The sequence below is a fragment of the Cryptotermes secundus genome, unplaced genomic scaffold (assembly GCF_002891405.2).
Source record: "Cryptotermes secundus unplaced genomic scaffold, Csec_1.0 scaffold1132, whole genome shotgun sequence".
NCBI classification, from domain to species: Eukaryota; Metazoa; Arthropoda; class Insecta; order Blattodea; family Kalotermitidae; genus Cryptotermes; species Cryptotermes secundus.
This window is the reverse complement of record NW_019729229.1, coordinates 149,152-166,431: the sequence shown is the minus strand read 5'-3', so window position 1 is coordinate 166,431 and position 17,280 is coordinate 149,152. Positions and strand designations below refer to the sequence as shown.

The 17,280-nt window shown below is 42.9% G+C and overlaps 1 protein-coding gene across 1 annotated transcript in view; it reads left to right on the top strand.

Annotated features, from left to right (window-relative positions):
• Positions 1-45: 45 nt before the first annotated feature.
• Positions 46-17,280, top strand: part of LOC111865584 (leishmanolysin-like peptidase) — a 162,736-nt gene continuing 145,501 nt past the window's right edge. Inside the window, exon 1 of the mRNA XM_023853743.2 lies at positions 46-262. Within this exon, the coding sequence (XP_023709511.1) occupies positions 146-262 (117 nt within the window). The 5' untranslated portion in view covers positions 46-145. The remainder of the gene's footprint in view (positions 263-17,280) is intronic.

Below are 17,280 nucleotides of genomic sequence, written 5' to 3'. Positions count from 1 at the left end.
TCATGCCACAGATAAAAGCGAAAGAGAGTGGGAGTTCGACTAGTTCGGACTAGTTCGACTCGTTAGTAGTCGGTCGGTCTCCGAGGATCGAGGTTAGGTTGCTCGGAAGCGGCGTGTGTGCGTCAATGTAGTTCCGTAATCAAACATGGCAGCGAAAGTGAAGTGGAAGAACTGGTGTTTCTTCTTGGTGCTATATGTGATTTCTGTGAATGGAATGTTTGTTCATAGGCACTGCAGCCACATTCATCCGAAACATGACGAGGTAAGTGTAATTTTCAGAACCATTAATGGCAACAAAATATTTTGTTTAGTACCACCGGGTCAGCTCAGTCGGTATAGCGACTAAGCTACGGGCTGGACGACCGCTGTTCGAATCTCGGCAGGGGCATGTTATTTTCGTCTTCTCCAGAGTGTCTAGGGCTTTGGGATCAACCCAGCCGCCTATTCAAAGCGTAGCAGGGGGTCTTTCCCCGGGGGTAAAGAGGCAGAGGCGTGCTGCTAACCACTCGCATTCACATAGTGCCGAGGTCAAAAATGGCGGAGTTATACCTCCATTCTTCCATACGCCTTCATGGTACAGTGCTTGATTACATGATTAAGTACGAAGAGCGTTTTACCTTGCCTTTCCCGATGATATTTCGGAAGCGATCTCTATTCTGGATATACTTTGGTTATTCACACTGCCTGCTCTTTATCTCGTGCCATTGACTGCTCTCAGACTGGCATCCCATTGCATATTTATTAAAATACCAAAGGAGTCTCACATGATACTTTTGTTGTGTGGAGACAATCTCAGCTTTTATTGAAATGTCGGTAATTATGTTCAAGTTGCTTATTGTAATGCGTTCGCATTATTCAGTTGTTATGTAAGCTTTTGCTGTGTGTTGTGTATTGTTCATTCAGTGCTGATCTCAGCTATACAGCTGCAATTGTCGTAAACATGTGTTGTAAACTAACGCTCTTACGCCGGCAAGGTATGGGGAAGTAGAGGTATAGCTACACCACTGACTTCGGCACTATATGGTGTTGAGTGGTCAGTTTCATGTCCCAGGCACTTTACCCTCGGCGAAAGAGCTCTAGGTGCCCATAAGTTAGGAGGCTGGGTGGGTCCCAGAGTCAGTCAGGAAGCTGTGGAAAAAATCTCTTGCCCTTGCAGGAAATGGAACCCCGGCCGTCCAGCGCGTAGCCCGTTGCTATACCGATTGAAGTATCGCTCATTCACTGATGATAAGGAATACAGTTTAACTAGAGATGTTGCGTAGTAAAACTGGGCACGAAGTCGACGATGCGATATACAAATTATTAATAATAATAATAATGAATTAGTATTATTTTTTGTTGTGCAAAAAGATATGTTTCTCTCTTCTTCCAAGTTCTGTCATATCCAGCCAAATAATTCCAGAGCTTTGTAACTTGTGGAAAGGTTTGAAACAAGAAAGGTTCGGTCTCTCGAACCGTATCAAGTATGCTTATACAAAGTGATTAACTCGTAGTAGGCTTCGAATTGATAATTATAAAACGCGCAGTAACACACCAATGAAAACGAAACTTCAGGAGTACATACCCTAGTACATGTGGGCATAATTGGGTTACAGAAGATGTTGAAATTGGTTTCCGTTCGCCTGACGATAAAGATCGTCAGAACACTTCACGTCCGCGAATGTTGCAGCAGTTTCGTTGGTTATTTTACTTTTGAGGTTGTCAATGATGGTAGGTTTGTTTTTAGGCATCATGGCCTCCAGTAGACAGCTACAAAAAAAAAAAAAGACCGGCGGAGGCATATCTGGAAACCGGAGCTGCCGAAGCTCTTTCGAGGTAATTCCATCCACAAAAAAACTTTTAATTTCTTTCAAAGCCACTTCAGATGTCTGACACATCTCATCGTATGGAAAGTAATCGAGTGCCATCTACCGGTCTTCCAATTGATTCATAACGCTTGGAAAATGCCCAAGTAGACATCAGTGTTGATGGTCGTTTGGAAGACTATTGAGCCAATTATGTGGATAAATGGCAGAGCACACCTTTTGTGGATGGTGGGACTCCTCTCGAGTGGAACAAGTTGACATATCCTGGCAAGAGAAATCAAGGTTTTTCTCTATACAAAACCATGTCATACCAAGACGTTGGGGTTTTTTGGCAACTAATATTTGAAGTCACTGGCAGTAGCCGCTATTTTCTGCATATCACGATGCTGAAGCGCCTGGAAAACAGTAACATGGTACCGGCGAATCCTTCCTTTTTTTGCCGCTGTTTGACACGATGGCCATGACAAGCAAAGGTTTTCGCGACAGTCTGCGCGACGAGTGACTGAGGCAAAGCCAGGAACCGCCGTCGCACAACATGTGCCGATTTTCCGCCCTTCGCAAGCCGACCTCCCTGCAAGGTCCCTTTAGCCTCAGCTTTCGGACCATCTTCTGGATAACGCTCTTTCTTGTGCTACAGTACTGAAACGGTTTCTGAGAACTGCCTGACGTTGTTTCAGCGATCCAGTGAGCCAGTAAAATCGCGCGGGAGGAAAAAAAAAAAGCTGTTCGGTCGCACAGATCATTCCGCCACATATCACGTGGAATCACACACTTAAAAAATGGCGGGAACCGGGTGCACTGGTAGGTAGGCATCAGGTCCGTGTTGCGAAGTATTCTCTGCTGTCAAATTTTATTTTTATCGACAAATTATTACGGATTTATAATTATTTATTCTGAACCACCTCCGAATGATACATCTTGTACTAAACAAAAGGTAAATTTGTCCCTGAGCGTAATTACGTAAACACTACGCCATGAAGACATATTGAGGAGTGGAGGCATAGCTCCACCGTTCTTAATCATCACGCTCCAGCCTCTTTACCCCGGGGGAAGAGTCCCCAGTACCAACTGGATAGGGGCCCCAGAGCCGGTCTGGACACTATGAAAAAGAGAAAAGTCTTGCCCCCTCCCAGGAATTGAAGACCTGCGGTCCAGCCTCTGGCTCGACGCTATATCGACTGAGCTATCCCAGCTCTTATACTAAGTACGCCTTTCTTTCTCTGCTGACGTCGTGTACGCGAGCCTTATATGACCACGCATATGTATTTTAAGTAAGAAGCATATGAAGAGAACATTTTTGTGCGAAAATCCATATTATTCTTTCTGCTCAGTAGGCGGACCCTCCGACCGACCGACCGACCGACCGACCGACCTAGCGACCGCCACTTGTCGGCGAAGTTAGTGCCAACTTTAGCGGATAGAGGGTATCGTGTGGTCAGCTCAACTGATCCCCACGGCCGATAATCTCGATTTTCTAGACCGGAACCTCTATTTCCTTGAAATAGCTCCTCAGTTATCCTCACGAGGCTGAGTGGACCTCGTTCCAGACCCACTACCTCTCAGAAAATGTGGTAGCGCCGGTAATCGAACCGGGACCTCTGGATCTGTAGGCAGGAACTCCCACCATTAGACCACAGAGGCGGTCTAGTTCGCTTGCGGACTACAGACCACGGAGTTTGTTTTGTTTGTTTGTAGGCCTACCTACGATCTCCGTTAAATCTTACGTTGTATCTTACATTGGAGTAGTTTATGTAAATACAGGGTGTCCCAGGAGGAATGTGCCAAACTTCGGGAAGGTGTTCCTTATGTTATAGTATGCCGATATAACCCAAAACACCTATGTCCAAAGTTGAACGGTTACGAAGATAATGGCCCGAGAAAAGTGTGGTCTTCTGGCGAGTCCACGCACGGTACCTGTCAGCTGGCATGTCTTATCTACGTTTGCCCTTGAGTGTGGTGATGGCAGCTCACGTTAGCCCCATACACTCGCATACCAGAACGCGCAGTCATCAATGTTACGTCAGCGCTTGCCAGTCATGTGTCATGTATAGTGCTTGGAACTCTTAGCGACAACTTTGACATGGCGTGCGAGTTTTTTGTAGTTCAATTTAATGGCTTCATGTTACTCACAAGTTAGTTTGATGTTACGTACATTATTAACATTACAGAAACCACATATTCCTGCCTGTTTTAATATGTATTTTATAATCAACAAGTGTGTAACACCGGTCAAATTTTCACACTTCTCTGGCCATTATCTCCGTAACCGTTCAACTTTGGACATAGGTGTTTTGGGTTATATCGGCATACTTTAACATAAGGAACACCCTCCCGAAGTCTGGCACATTCCTCCTGGGACAACCTGTATATGTTGGTCTTGTAGACGAATGTACATTCCATGATGTAATGGAACACGAGTTGTCTCAAGTTTTACGCTGTTGTCAGCAGTCGTTCAAGACTAAAATCTCCTTCACTTCCTCGGTCTCTGCTCATACTCTCGGAACTGAGTAATCACAAGGAAATCGAGCTTATAATTTGCATGACTGCTTGCTTCATTGATAGAGCCAAGGGTCATTCGTTAGCTTCGCCCAGTGGTGTGATGAACGGACAGACGTGATGTTTCCATTATGCATTCAGTTTATGCACACCATATAAAGAACGAATGAACACTCCACGTATGCACCCAACAGTTATCCGGGGTCACTTTCCAAAATCACATTTTGAGATACTGTACTTCGTAAAATCAGTTATTCAGGTATCGTATTGTAATTCCAAGAGACGCGAGTAAGTTTTGCCATTGCTTAGCAGGCCACAGGCGTGTCTCTTGCTGTTGTCTTCATATTTGGTCTAAATGAGTTGCGAGCATACATTACGGCTGTAGAGCAAAACTGAAATGTTTGTTGACTTGAGATTCTTCCCTTTCCCTTTTTACTATACAGCCGCGCACTTGCTTACGTGACCTGAAAGGAGTTGGAAGCCCCATTCTTCCAGTTCCCCTTCTCTCGGTTTGCTCAAATTTCATTCTTCTTCATCCGAGACTGATACGTCTTTCTCTGTCTTTTTAATTACATCAGATTTATACTAGTTGAAGTGGCCTGAATTCAATTGCATTGGAGACAGAAACATGAAAGGAATTGAGTGGTATAGTGTTTCAGATTTGCTGGAAAAGACTATTTCAAGCTTCAGATGAATTAGAAGTCACTTCAGTATTTACCTGACTTGAAAGCAACTCGATTCTTGCGTTACTTTGAACGCATGGAAACAGTATTTTTCTCTCTGACATTTTCCGTCTGTTACGTAGAAACGTAAAAATTAAAATATAAAATATGTCTTTGCCTGCTTTGTATGCATGTTAAACTATGTAAGGGGGTTGAGACGGTTGGGGCATGTAACACGCATGCGAGACTTGAGAAATGCATGCAGAATTTTAATTGAAAGCCTGAAGGGAGGATATCACTAACTGGGTAATCTGGAGAGAGGCTGCCCTTTAGGTGAGAAGCTACGAGTACATTATTCTGATAGGGTGAGAGGGTGTGGACTAGATTAGTTTGGTTTGGGGTAGGGACCAATGGCGGGGGCGTATGAACACGGTATTGAAATTAAAGTTTCATAAAAGGTGGTCAGTTTCTTGATTAGTTGAGCGACCATTAGCAACTGAAGAAAAACTCTTCTCTATGGAATTATTGATGGAAATCGGCCTTGTAAATGGCCAAAAGAAACAACATTTCAGAAAACAAGACGATGTTATTTCGAACGCGGTGCAAATAAACTGCAGGAATTATAGGCTGTTTCGAATCTCAAGGTAGTACAATGGGCCTTAAAAGTCTCGGTTCATGCGCATTTCGTTTTCCTCGGCTGACTCGATTCTTTCTGTTTAGTCCAGCAATAGCTAATCGTTCCTCAAACTTTTCATCTTACATTCTCAGATGTCTTTTATAGGCTTCTGTACCTTGTGAGCCCAAATCCTTCATAAGTGTGTGCCTACACCGAGCGTACACATTTTCTTATCCGCCTCCTCATTCAAACAGATCTCCCCCGCAGTAATTCCGATATGCAACTCAATAACGGGGTAACAACTACGCGGACACCCGCACGCAACGACGACAGATTTCACTGTCTCAGATGTATTTGCACACTTAACTTGGAAATCTAACTACTGGATTTGAAGCTATCAGCCTGACCGGTTTTAACGAGGCTTTGTAAAGCTAATGTAAGACAGGCTGTCAGTATGCATATCGTAAAGTAGGTCTAGAAACCACAAATCTTGTGAGACTTCAAGTGTACTTCAATGTCTGACATCGTCTGCTATTCTGTACATTACGATTTTATAACAGAGGGCATGAACCAACACACAAATCAACGCTTGGGCCCACTGTAGATATGGCGAACTTTTTCTGATGCGAGTAATCAAGAAGTTAGTTTTTGCAGAATTATGATTTTGGCATGAAACTGAAATACTGTGCGTTATAATAAAAATAATCTTAGTTGTCGCTAACTATATTTTCTTAGTTTACATTCCCTACCCATTTTAATCCTTAACTTCATTAATTTTTAGCTCAGATTTGCATACCTGTCTTTATAATATATATACATGTATACTCGTGTGCCAAGATTTTCACGACCTACCTTTGCCCCGGTGTCTGGCCAACACTTCAGAAAAATTCATGCTCCGCAACTGTAGGAAGCCTAAAGCAAGGAGAACGAGAGGGTCGGAGCATGTAACCTATGAAACCCTAGACAAAGGTGTTAAGTATTCGAATGTTATTAAAATGCCGTGGGAAATATGGTTTGAAGGCATGTACTGGACCCAGCGGTGGATTTCCGGGTATCATAAAATAGGGGACACACTTACTGGAAGCGTAATTATCTACTTTTCAAAGACGACTCTGCACCATTGAACTAGTAATATTATGTTTTAAACCTTATTTGTTGCTACAAAAAGTTCGTCCAGTATTAAGACTTTTCATTAAGCTAAGCTTTAGGAGGGCTTCATGTTTGAGGAGGCCAGATTATTATGAGGTCTCTACCAATGTAAGTTCTGAAGTTTTCACGGTGGCTAAAGATGGTACAGTCTTCTGGGGCTATCATCCATATCAGTTAGTTAAAAATTACTTAAGTTTCACAGAGCATCTGTGTTTCAATCATCAGAATCTGATATGACATCGTCAAACCCAGTTGATGGGGACCGAGATGGTCCTTCAGTTGTCGGTAATTTTTAAACAGCTGACAGGACTGACAGCCCGAGAACATTTTATCAACATTTTTGCTGTTTTAGATAGCACAGAAAAAGGCGTCCTGAGCAGGACCCGAACCTGTATTGTCATTGTGTGAGCTGCCTAAGACTGCGCAGTGCATGTATTCCTACATTTGCTATGTTGGAACAGCGTGATGTTTGTAAAGCGAATGGGAGAACGTTACGCTAAGTTATCCATCGCAGGGAACCCTGGTAATTTCTCGATACCCGCGTGAGAAAATAGCATGGAAATTAACGATATTAGTTGACCCCCCCCCCCCTTGCATCGTTACTGTCACATTTAGGCTGGGGGCCACACGAGCGCACAAAATGCGTCCGCTGTAACGAACGTCGTAGAAATAAAGAAGAGAGGCGAATGCTACGCTTTCATCTGGCTCCATTTCAGACAAAAAATTACGCACCGCATTCTGCAACTGTGTGGTGTCCTCAGCAACATCCGTCATAAAGTACGTTCATTACAACGGACGTATTTTGTGCACTCGTGTGGCCCCAGCCGTATACCCATTGCTAGGAAAGGAGTTGACAAACACGTTTCCGTAGAGATTGATTCTTGGAAACCAACTGGTTAAGAACACGTTTCCTGGGATATGAAAATGAAGGATGTAGGTTCTTGGAAACCAACTGGTTACGGAACACGTTTACTTGGATAAGAAAATGAAGGATGTAGGTTCTTGGAAACCAACTGGTTACGGAACACGTTTACTTGGATAAGAAAATGAAGGATGTAGGTTCTTGGAAACCAACTGGTTACGGAACACGTTTACTTGGATAAGAAAATGAAGGATGTAGGTTCTTGGAAACCAACTGGTTACGGAACACGTTTACTTGGATAAGAAAATGAAGGATGTAGGTTCTTGGAAACCAACTGGTTACGGAACACGTTTCCTTGGATAAGAAAATGAAGGATTTGGTTCTTGGAAGCCAGCTGGGTACGAAACACGTTTCCGTGTAAACGAACATTCAGCAAACATTTTCTAGGATACCGATACGCTATATAAGCGGCCGTTCATCAGAAGTGAGTCGGTCGTAAAGTAACTATGAACGAAGTCAGTCAGTCAGTCGGAATAGGAGACAGAAACCAGGGGAGAACAGAAGAAGACAGACTAGAAGAGAAGAGAGTGGAGCGAGTCTTAGGCAGTCGGTTATTGTGAAATGTACCGATTGATTGTGATTAAGAGTGATTGTAAAAGAATCCAATCCAAACCCCGTTATTATTAGTCACGCAGCCATAAACACGTGACAGTACTTTCTCGACCAGTTTGATTCGGCTTGAGGTCCCCATTTGGCCACCGTTTCGTGACTTATCAGTCCGTGTATGTAGTTCTTCCGTGACAACAGTTCAGTCTGAAAATATTTGTGGACCTCAGGAATCCGGTTGCCTTGCGGTTTCACTGTTTTGTTTCCGAATGAAAGGACACGGTTTTTTTTCGAAGGACCCTGATTGAAACGTTTCGTAAACAGTAAGTTACGTCGAGCCCATGAAAGGTCCATTAGGTCTGTGCGGCTTAATCGGAGAAGGGAGTTCTGGAAAATCAATGTTTACTGTCAATGTACCAGGCATGAGACCAACTCAGTTATAGACGTTTCTAGCTAAATAGCGAATCACATACCTGCATATGCGAATAAGAGAGAATTTCGCCTTTTTATACGTTATTTGTAAGAAATCCATACAGTTAACACATAATGGGAAAATCCCTAAAACGGAGATCGGTTACCATTGAGTTTATGATCATTTTGCCTTCTCCTCTCCTATCTAAAAACATAAAACTTAAAACACGCAAAACTATTATTTTGACGGTTATTTTATGGTGTGAATGTGAAACTTAGTGCCACTCACTAAAGGAAGAAAACGAATTGAGGGTGTTTTTAGAATAGAGCCGAGATTAATATTTTGACTCAGGCGAGAGGAAGTAATAGGCGAAAGGAGAAAATTAGGTAATGAACATAGGCATAATCTATCTATCTGTCTGTCTGTCTGTCCACNTCCATTACCTGTTGCTCCCACTTGGAGCACAGGGCATCCGTGCAACTCTTCGTTTCACTTAAGTTTCTTATCTTAGACGGTAGGACTCCTTGACGGGGCATTAGCCCGTCGCAAGGCCGCTACGTACACAGGACAACACAAACATAGCATAAACACAGGCAAACGTCCATGCCTTGAGTTAGAATCGAACCCATACTCTGAGTTTTCGAGCTGGCGAAGACATTTCATGCCTTAGACTACGCGGCCACTTTGGCCCTGGGGTGGACTCAGCCGCTAACATAAATAAGTGCCAGGAATCTTTCTGGCGGTGAAGGCCGACAACGTCACCGCCATTTGTCTAGAAAATGTGGGAGCCTGCACGTCTCACAACTGCGATTCTACAGCCTGTTGCAGGAGTAGCTTTAACTTTATCTAAATATTGTTAGGGTGAGTAAATGAAGATGTAGGCGTATGAAACATGCGGGGTATGTAGATGCATGGGGAAAAATGAAAAATGCAATAGATTTACGTTTTAGCGGGACTTACTTACTTACTATGGCCGCGCCATAGCTCAAGCGGTTAGTCGATGGCTTCCCACCGCGGCGGCCTGCGTACGATCCCGGGTCTGGTCAAGTGAGATTTGTGGTGGACAAAGTGGCGCTGGGGCAGGTTTTCTCCGAGTACTTCGGTTTCCCCTGCCCATCTTCATTCCACCAATTGCTCCACAATCACCCTCACCCTCACCTATCACCTTGGGCTGGTACAATAGGCCAGAAGTGGCCACAGTACAAGGGACTTAGTCCCACCCCACTAGCAATAAAAAAATACTTATGGAGCTGAGCCCTTCTTGAGGAGAAGCCAAATCTGAAGCTACTCAAGAATTTCCCAGCATTTTATGGAACCTGAAAGTTCATTACCGTGTTCACAAGAGCCTTCCACTGATCCCTATCCTGATCCAGATCAATCAAGTCCATACCATCCCATACTATCTCTCTAAGATCGATTTTAATATTCTCCACCCACCTACGCCTTGGTCTTCCCAGTGGTCTCTTTCCTTCTGGCTTTCCCACAATATCCTATATTCATTCCTCTTCTCCCCCATCCGTGCTACATGCCCTGTTCACCTCATCCTCCTTGATTTGATCGTTGTAATTATACTTAGAGAAGAGTATAAGTTATGAAGCTCATCATTATGCAGTTTTCTCCAACTTGTTGTCACTTCATCCCTCTTCGGTCCAAATATTCTCCTCAACGCTCAATTCTCAAACACCCTCAGTCCATGTTCCTCCCTTAATGTCAGAGACCCAGTTTCACACCCATACAGAACCCCCGGCAAAATTATAGTTTTCCATATTCTAATTTTGATGTTTTTGGACAACAGGGGAGAAGACAAAAGGTTCAGGACTGAATGGTAGCAAGCATTACCCGAGTTGAATCTTCTCTTAATTTCCTCCTCAATCAGGTTTTGATTTATTATCGTCGTTCCCAACTATCTGAAATGTGCCACATTTTCAAAACATCTGTTTTCTATCGTTATGTCATGATTTTGCCCTGCATTTTGTGACGAGACAGCAACATATACATAGTTTTCTCTGTATTTACTTCTAGACCAACCTCCTTACTTGCGTCAGTTAAAGTGTGTGTGTTTTTTACATTTTAGCGGACATACATTGTAAAATTCTCTAATGGTAAAAAGAAATCTTGAAGAAACAGAATGTGAAGTTATGGACTGGATTCAACATGCTCAGGATAAGAGTTCAATGGCGCAGGATTTTGTGTACACGGTAATAAACAGCTTATTCGAATTTCCTAAATGGCGGAAAATTTCTTGACTGTCGACCTAGATGTGCTCCCACGTGTTCAGTGCGCTAACTTAACTTAATCCGTTCCCTTCAGTTCAAGTTGCTATCACCTACACATATTACTGAAAACTTCTGAAGAGCCGTTATAAACGAAAACCTTGAATTCAATTTCGAATTCGTAAACTAGTCCTGGAGCACCCAGGAGCGAAGTGTGAAGGGTGATTCCAATATACCGTATTTACGCATGTATAGGCCGCACATTTTTTGCCAAAAATTCAAGAGGAAAACTGGGGTGCGGCTTATATTCGAAATATTCGAAATCACACCTCATTTAAAAAAACGTTAAACGTTGCCAAATTTCGGAATAATTTCTACTCCTGAAATAATATTCCAAGAAAATTATTTTTTCTATAATTTCTGTCTGAAAATTGTGCTGCGGCCTATACACGCACGCGGCCTATACATGCGTAAATACGGTATGTCCTCTACATTAGCAACAAGAGTGGCGTTTGGGCCTATTTTAATTTAGTGTACACATTTTTCCCAGGCGTATTTTTCACCTCTTTTTCTTCATTCTGCGAGCTCAGACTCAGATGAAAGAGTCTGACGCTCTCCACGCCAAGTCGGCCCGATTCGTGACACACATGATTGTTATGGCTGCTCCATATAGGAAACTCGCTGAATTTTGCTTAATCCAGTCTGACTTTTCTTGCTTTCTTTCTTATTTATAGATACAAGGTGTGGCAATAAAGAACCCGGATTACTTTTATGACTCATTTCCGGCCACGTCATTGACGAAGAGGAGGGTAGGGCATTGACCCTTGGACTTCCCTCTACCGTCACACAAAGTTTCATTCACGTGCATCGGTTAGTCTGGCCGCGACCATTGTTAGAAGCGGATCGTGTTTCTGAGCTCCGTCGGAATAATGCTGAGTGCTAATGCAGAACAACGTGCTAACATCAAATTCCTCACAAAACTTGGAAAATCTGCCACTGAAACTTACAATTTGTTGACAGAAGTATATGGTGATCAGTGTCTATCTCGCACGCAAGTTTTCGAGTGGTTTAAGAAGTTTATGGAGGGTAGGAAAAACGTCGGGAACGATCCAAAATCGGGCCGTCCTCCCACTGCGAAAACTCCAGAGAATGTGGAGAAGGTCGCTAGAATTGTTCGAAGAGATCGTCGACTGAGCATTCGAGCAATTTCTGAACTTACGAACATCAATAAGGAAAGTGTTAGACAGATTTTGCACGACGATCTGGGCATGAAAAAGGTGTGTGCTAAAGTGGTGCCAAAAATCCTTACCCCCCAGCAAAAGGAACATCGAGTGAATTGCTGTGTTGACACTCTTGAAAACATTGAAAATGATCCTGATTTCTTCCAAAACGTAATTACGTGTGACGAAACTTGGATTCTTCAATATGATCCAGAGACTAAGCGACAATCCATGCATTGGAAGAGCCCCAAATCCCCTAGGAAGAAGAAAGCGCGCATGAGCAAGTCCAAATTCAAAGCAATGATGATTGTTTTTTTCGATATCCGGGGGGTAATCTACATTGATTGGGTGCCTGAAGGTCAGACTGTCAATCAGGTTTATTATAAAAATGTTTTGACGTACCTCCGTGAACGTGTGCGACGAAGGAGACCAGACATGTGGAAGAATGCCTCATGGGTTCTTCATCACGACAACGCGCCAGCACACAACGCGCTATCTGTGAAGAGGTATTTGGCAAAAAACAACATTCCAGTGATGGAACATCCACCGTATTCTCCGGACCTAGCACCGTGCGACTTTTTTCTCTTCCCAAAAATCAAGTCTGCGCTGAAAGGGACCAGGTTCGAGTCCGTGGATGCAGTGAAAGCAAAAGCGACGCAACTCTTGAAGAGCATAACACAAGATGACCTGCAGCACTGCTTCCAACAGTGGAAAATTCGCATGGAGCGGTGTAGGGATCGGGGAGGGGACTACATTGAAGGGGATAACATTTCGACTGTCTGATTTTTTTTTAATAAAGGGTTAGAGCATGAATCCGGTTTCTTTATTGCCACACCTTGTACATACAGTGTCTACTGTTGCAAAGCTGTTGCTTTTACACGTTCTTTGCATAGTCAGAGTCAAAGTTATTTTACGACTGACAGTCAGTCGGCCAGTCTGTCTCTTGTCAAGCACCCGTCTGGGGCTTAAGACCAGATATTTATATCTATCAGACCGTTGCGGGTTTGGTGATGTGGGGCTTCCTTTCCGACGAGAGGACGTGTCTGTCGTTTAGAATTGCTGCTGGCCCTTGCCCGCGCATTCACGGGTCCGAGTCCCGCTGGACACATGACCATATTTTATTATCTCAGGTTCAAGACTCCCCCAGCCTGTAAGGCCAAGGTCCCGTATTTCCCAGGGACAATGTGGCCCGGTTATACCCCCAGGCATTGGCTTCCCTTTTCGTTGCGACCTACAGCTCGCAATATTCGAACCCGTCTCCGCGCGAGGTTTGCATATTCAGACTCTGTGTTTCCATGTGTTTCGTTAAGTACATCCGTATGCAAATTACACCTCTATATAATTTATTTTGTGAACAAATGAAATTTACATTTTAAGTAACATAGACCAGTGGTTTGAAAGTAGCCCGGGACGTCGTCTGTAGTAAATGAGGGTTTTGTGGTTTTTCTCAATCCCTGAAGGAAAGTACCTGGATGGTATCTAAAATTAGACCACAACCGTTTCCATATTTTTCTAATGTATTACTCAGTAACCGACGGCTCCTGTGGTCTAGTGGTCCAGACTTCCTGGCTACGGATCCAGAGGTCGGGTTCTATTCCCGGCAGTACAAGATTTTTTTCTGAGAAGTAGTGTGTCTGGAACGGGGTCCATTCAGCCTCGTGAGGATAATTGAGGAGCTGTTTCAAGGAAATAACGGCTTCGGTTTAGAAACCCGAGATTAACAGCCGTGGGGATCCGTTGCGCTGACCGCGTGATATCCTCTATCCGCAAAATTTGGCACTAACTTCACCGACAAGCGGCGGTGGCTCGGTCGGTATAGTTGGTTTGTGGACTACAGGCCACGGAGTTTTTCATTCATTAACCAACCTATCGTTCGGCTCTGTACAAACTGATATGCTGACAGCATTGATAAATAAAACAAATATTCATGGTGCATTATAGGACTTCGAAATAGATTTGATCATTATACTTAAAAAAATGCAATACATTTGTTGGATCGTGTTGATCTCAGCAGTTGAAATAGGTTTGTAGAATGGCCGAATAACCATCCACCAGCGCGTGTAGCATACAAGGGTTGTAAAAGGGTTAATGAAAGAGGAACCATATTCTAGACTATTTAAAATTTTATGTTTTTTTTCTTAAGTAGTGTTCTATTTTTGTTTCTACTTTCTAGTGCTTGCTTTTTGCTCAGTTAACGAAGAAACACGTTTAAAATCTTTTACTGCTTATTGTTTATGCGGAGGAATTTCTGAGCTCATGTTCCATTCGAACTGAATTGTTGTTAACTACCTAAGCTTACAAAAAAAAAAAAAACTTAGCTCCGAATATTATCGTCTTTGTCATACAGACGTAAAATGTGAGTAACCAGTACAAACAACAAAAATAGTTTGTGAAATTACAGTGGAGATCTTTTCGCACCTCCATGCTAGTAATAATGATTCAATTTGCAGCAACGAAAGCTATAACAGGCAAACACTTTAAGTACTCTGTAAAAAAAAAAGAATAATTAAGAAAATAGAAGGTAACATTCAAATAATAATAATTGTAGTAAACTAATGTGATTATGAAAAGGGAAAACATCCTTCAGGGAAACTGTGTTCCTTCTGAAAACGTAACAGAATTGACACATACTATTATCAACACTGGGAAACTCGGCCGACGGGTTTTTACAACGTTGCTCACAGTAACAAGGTCTGAAAGGATGCAGGTACTCCATAACGTGGTGTACAAAGTTCCCAGCGAAATTCTTTGATGGGAATCTTCCATTCTGACTTCAACATTACCTGTGAAACGATTTATGGGATACATGGAGAAGTCCATTTATGGCAGTATGGGAGTGGAGGCTTTATAGTATAGTCAGAATGGACAAATATCAAAATAGACGACTACTATTACGTAAAGCTCTGTTATATCGGATTTCGCCAAAACCTCAAACTCCCTGTTAGTTCATCCTCTTAGGTCCAGTTATTCTCCTCAGCAACATCCTCACGAACAGACCCAATGTAAGTTACTCATTTGGGGTGAGAAACCAACCTCGAAGAATATCCATGACCGCTTTCTTTCACATCTTCTTCAGTCGTCCTACCTTTCGTCCTTACATAGCCCGTGCAATTGAAACATCATCGTTAAATAACCAATAAATCATTCAGCCATTCCTCTACACATACAATTTGAAAGCTCTCAGGACTGAAGTCATAAGTTCTTGCTGCGTCTCATCCGAAAGTGATCCACTCGCTGCGGATTGTGGTTTCCTGCGTCCGACGAATTGACCAGTCCAGCTCGAAGGTTTAGAATGCATTCAGATTTACTTCCACACTACAAACGTCACCTCCTAGGCGCGATTCATATGTCGTCCTTGCGCATATTTTAAAATACCTATAGTGAAATGTTTTCTTCTTTGTATGATAAGGAAGAGAGGTGTCTAGGCATTTACTTGATTTTCCTCAGCCCCTTTAAGTAAATGTTAGATAGCATATTAAAGTAATTTTTAATTGTGATTTACTTAGTACGCTGTCAATAGAGAAGTTCAGCTGTAAATAACAAGATGACCTGCGAATAACGAATTCGGAAAGATGTGGAAATAAGTGGGTGTGATATAATTATAGGCACTATTTTGGCATTGGTCCGGAGGGGCTGAGAAAACCCATGAGATACGTTATTCACTATTAGCATTCACCGGACAGAGGTTTAAACGCCGAAGCTCACGAATGCGAGGGATGCATTCTACGAGTAAATCACTCAACAAAGAAATTCGGTATCAAGTTAAGGTATGTTAAGACCTCTTTATTCAGTTCTCTTTCCAGTGTTCTCATTGGTGGCACACGGTAGCGTAGTTGCTTGAGGCACTGCGCTAAAAGCTGGAAAGTCGCGGGTTCGAGTCCCGATAAAGTGATTTTTTTTCAATTGACCTGATTTCAACCGCACAATGGCCATGGGGTCGACTCAACCTCTAACAGAAATGAGTACCAGGAATCTTCCTGGGAGGTAAAGGGCGGCCGGCGCGTAAGGCTGACAACCTTACCGCCATCTGTGAGCCGACTGTCTAGACAAAATATGTTTCACACCTATTTCCGTTTAGAGGAAGAAGCATTAACATGGAGAGTCATAGCTTGTATTCGTTATATTTGTGGGTATGCAAGTACTCGTAACAGGAGAGTGAACAGTTAGATATATTGAATACCGTTTCTTCTTCAGCCTCATAGCTGCCGTCACTTCTAAATACCCATCCTCCTAACTATTCCCACGTAGTGCCTTTGGTTGGCCCCTTTAAGAACATGAGACACAAGAGAGTACTGCAAATGTGTTCAGACGCTTAATTACCAAGCTAAACCCAAGTTGGATTTGCCGGATATTGGGCTTACATCCTGATGCTACTCGTATTTTTGTAATCACTTGCTCTAGCAACAATCCGCGTGAAGAAAATACAGAGCCAGGAATAATGGTAATTAGATATGAAAATTGTAAAGACAGAAATGAAATTTCCGAGAGCTTATATTTCGTAGTTTGGTAAGGTGGCGTAATATCTATATTTATATTTGAAGTGTTACCGCGGCCTTTCTGCAGTCGTCTACATCTCTGACTCTCCGTTACATATCGATTTATTCGCACAGTTCTTCCTCTTCAAATGTATTTCGAGTATTTCGCACATATACTGTGTTTGGAGAGCCACATTTACTGCAGAACATTAGATTTTACAGCGAATCCCCACGCCTTCCTTTACATACTCAATTTAATTAATTGTTTCCATAATAGTTGATCACTGTGGTGTAGTGGTCAGAGTTACTGGCTACAGATCCTGAGGTCCAGGTTCGATTCCCGGCGCTACTCTGTGTGTCTGGAACGGGGTCCACTCAGCCTCGTGAGGATAATTGAGGAGCTCTTTCAAGGAAACAGCGGCTTCGGTCTAGAAACCCGAGATTAACGGCTGTAGGGATTCGTTGCACTGACTACGCTACCCCCTCTCTCCGCTAAAGTTGGCAGTAACTTCGCCGACAAGCGGCGGTCGCTCAGTCGGCATAGTTCGCTTGCGGACTTAAGCCACGGATTTTTCTGTTTTTAGTTGATCAGTTTTATTTGTACATTTCCACCAAATATATGATGGAACATCTCAGAATACTGAACATTTACCGCCTGGAGAACGTCAAATGTCACACCTATACTCACATGCAACGTAGAAAATATCGCTTTGTCTTTCAGTTAATGCGACATGTAGACCTACATAAATTACATTACGAGAAGT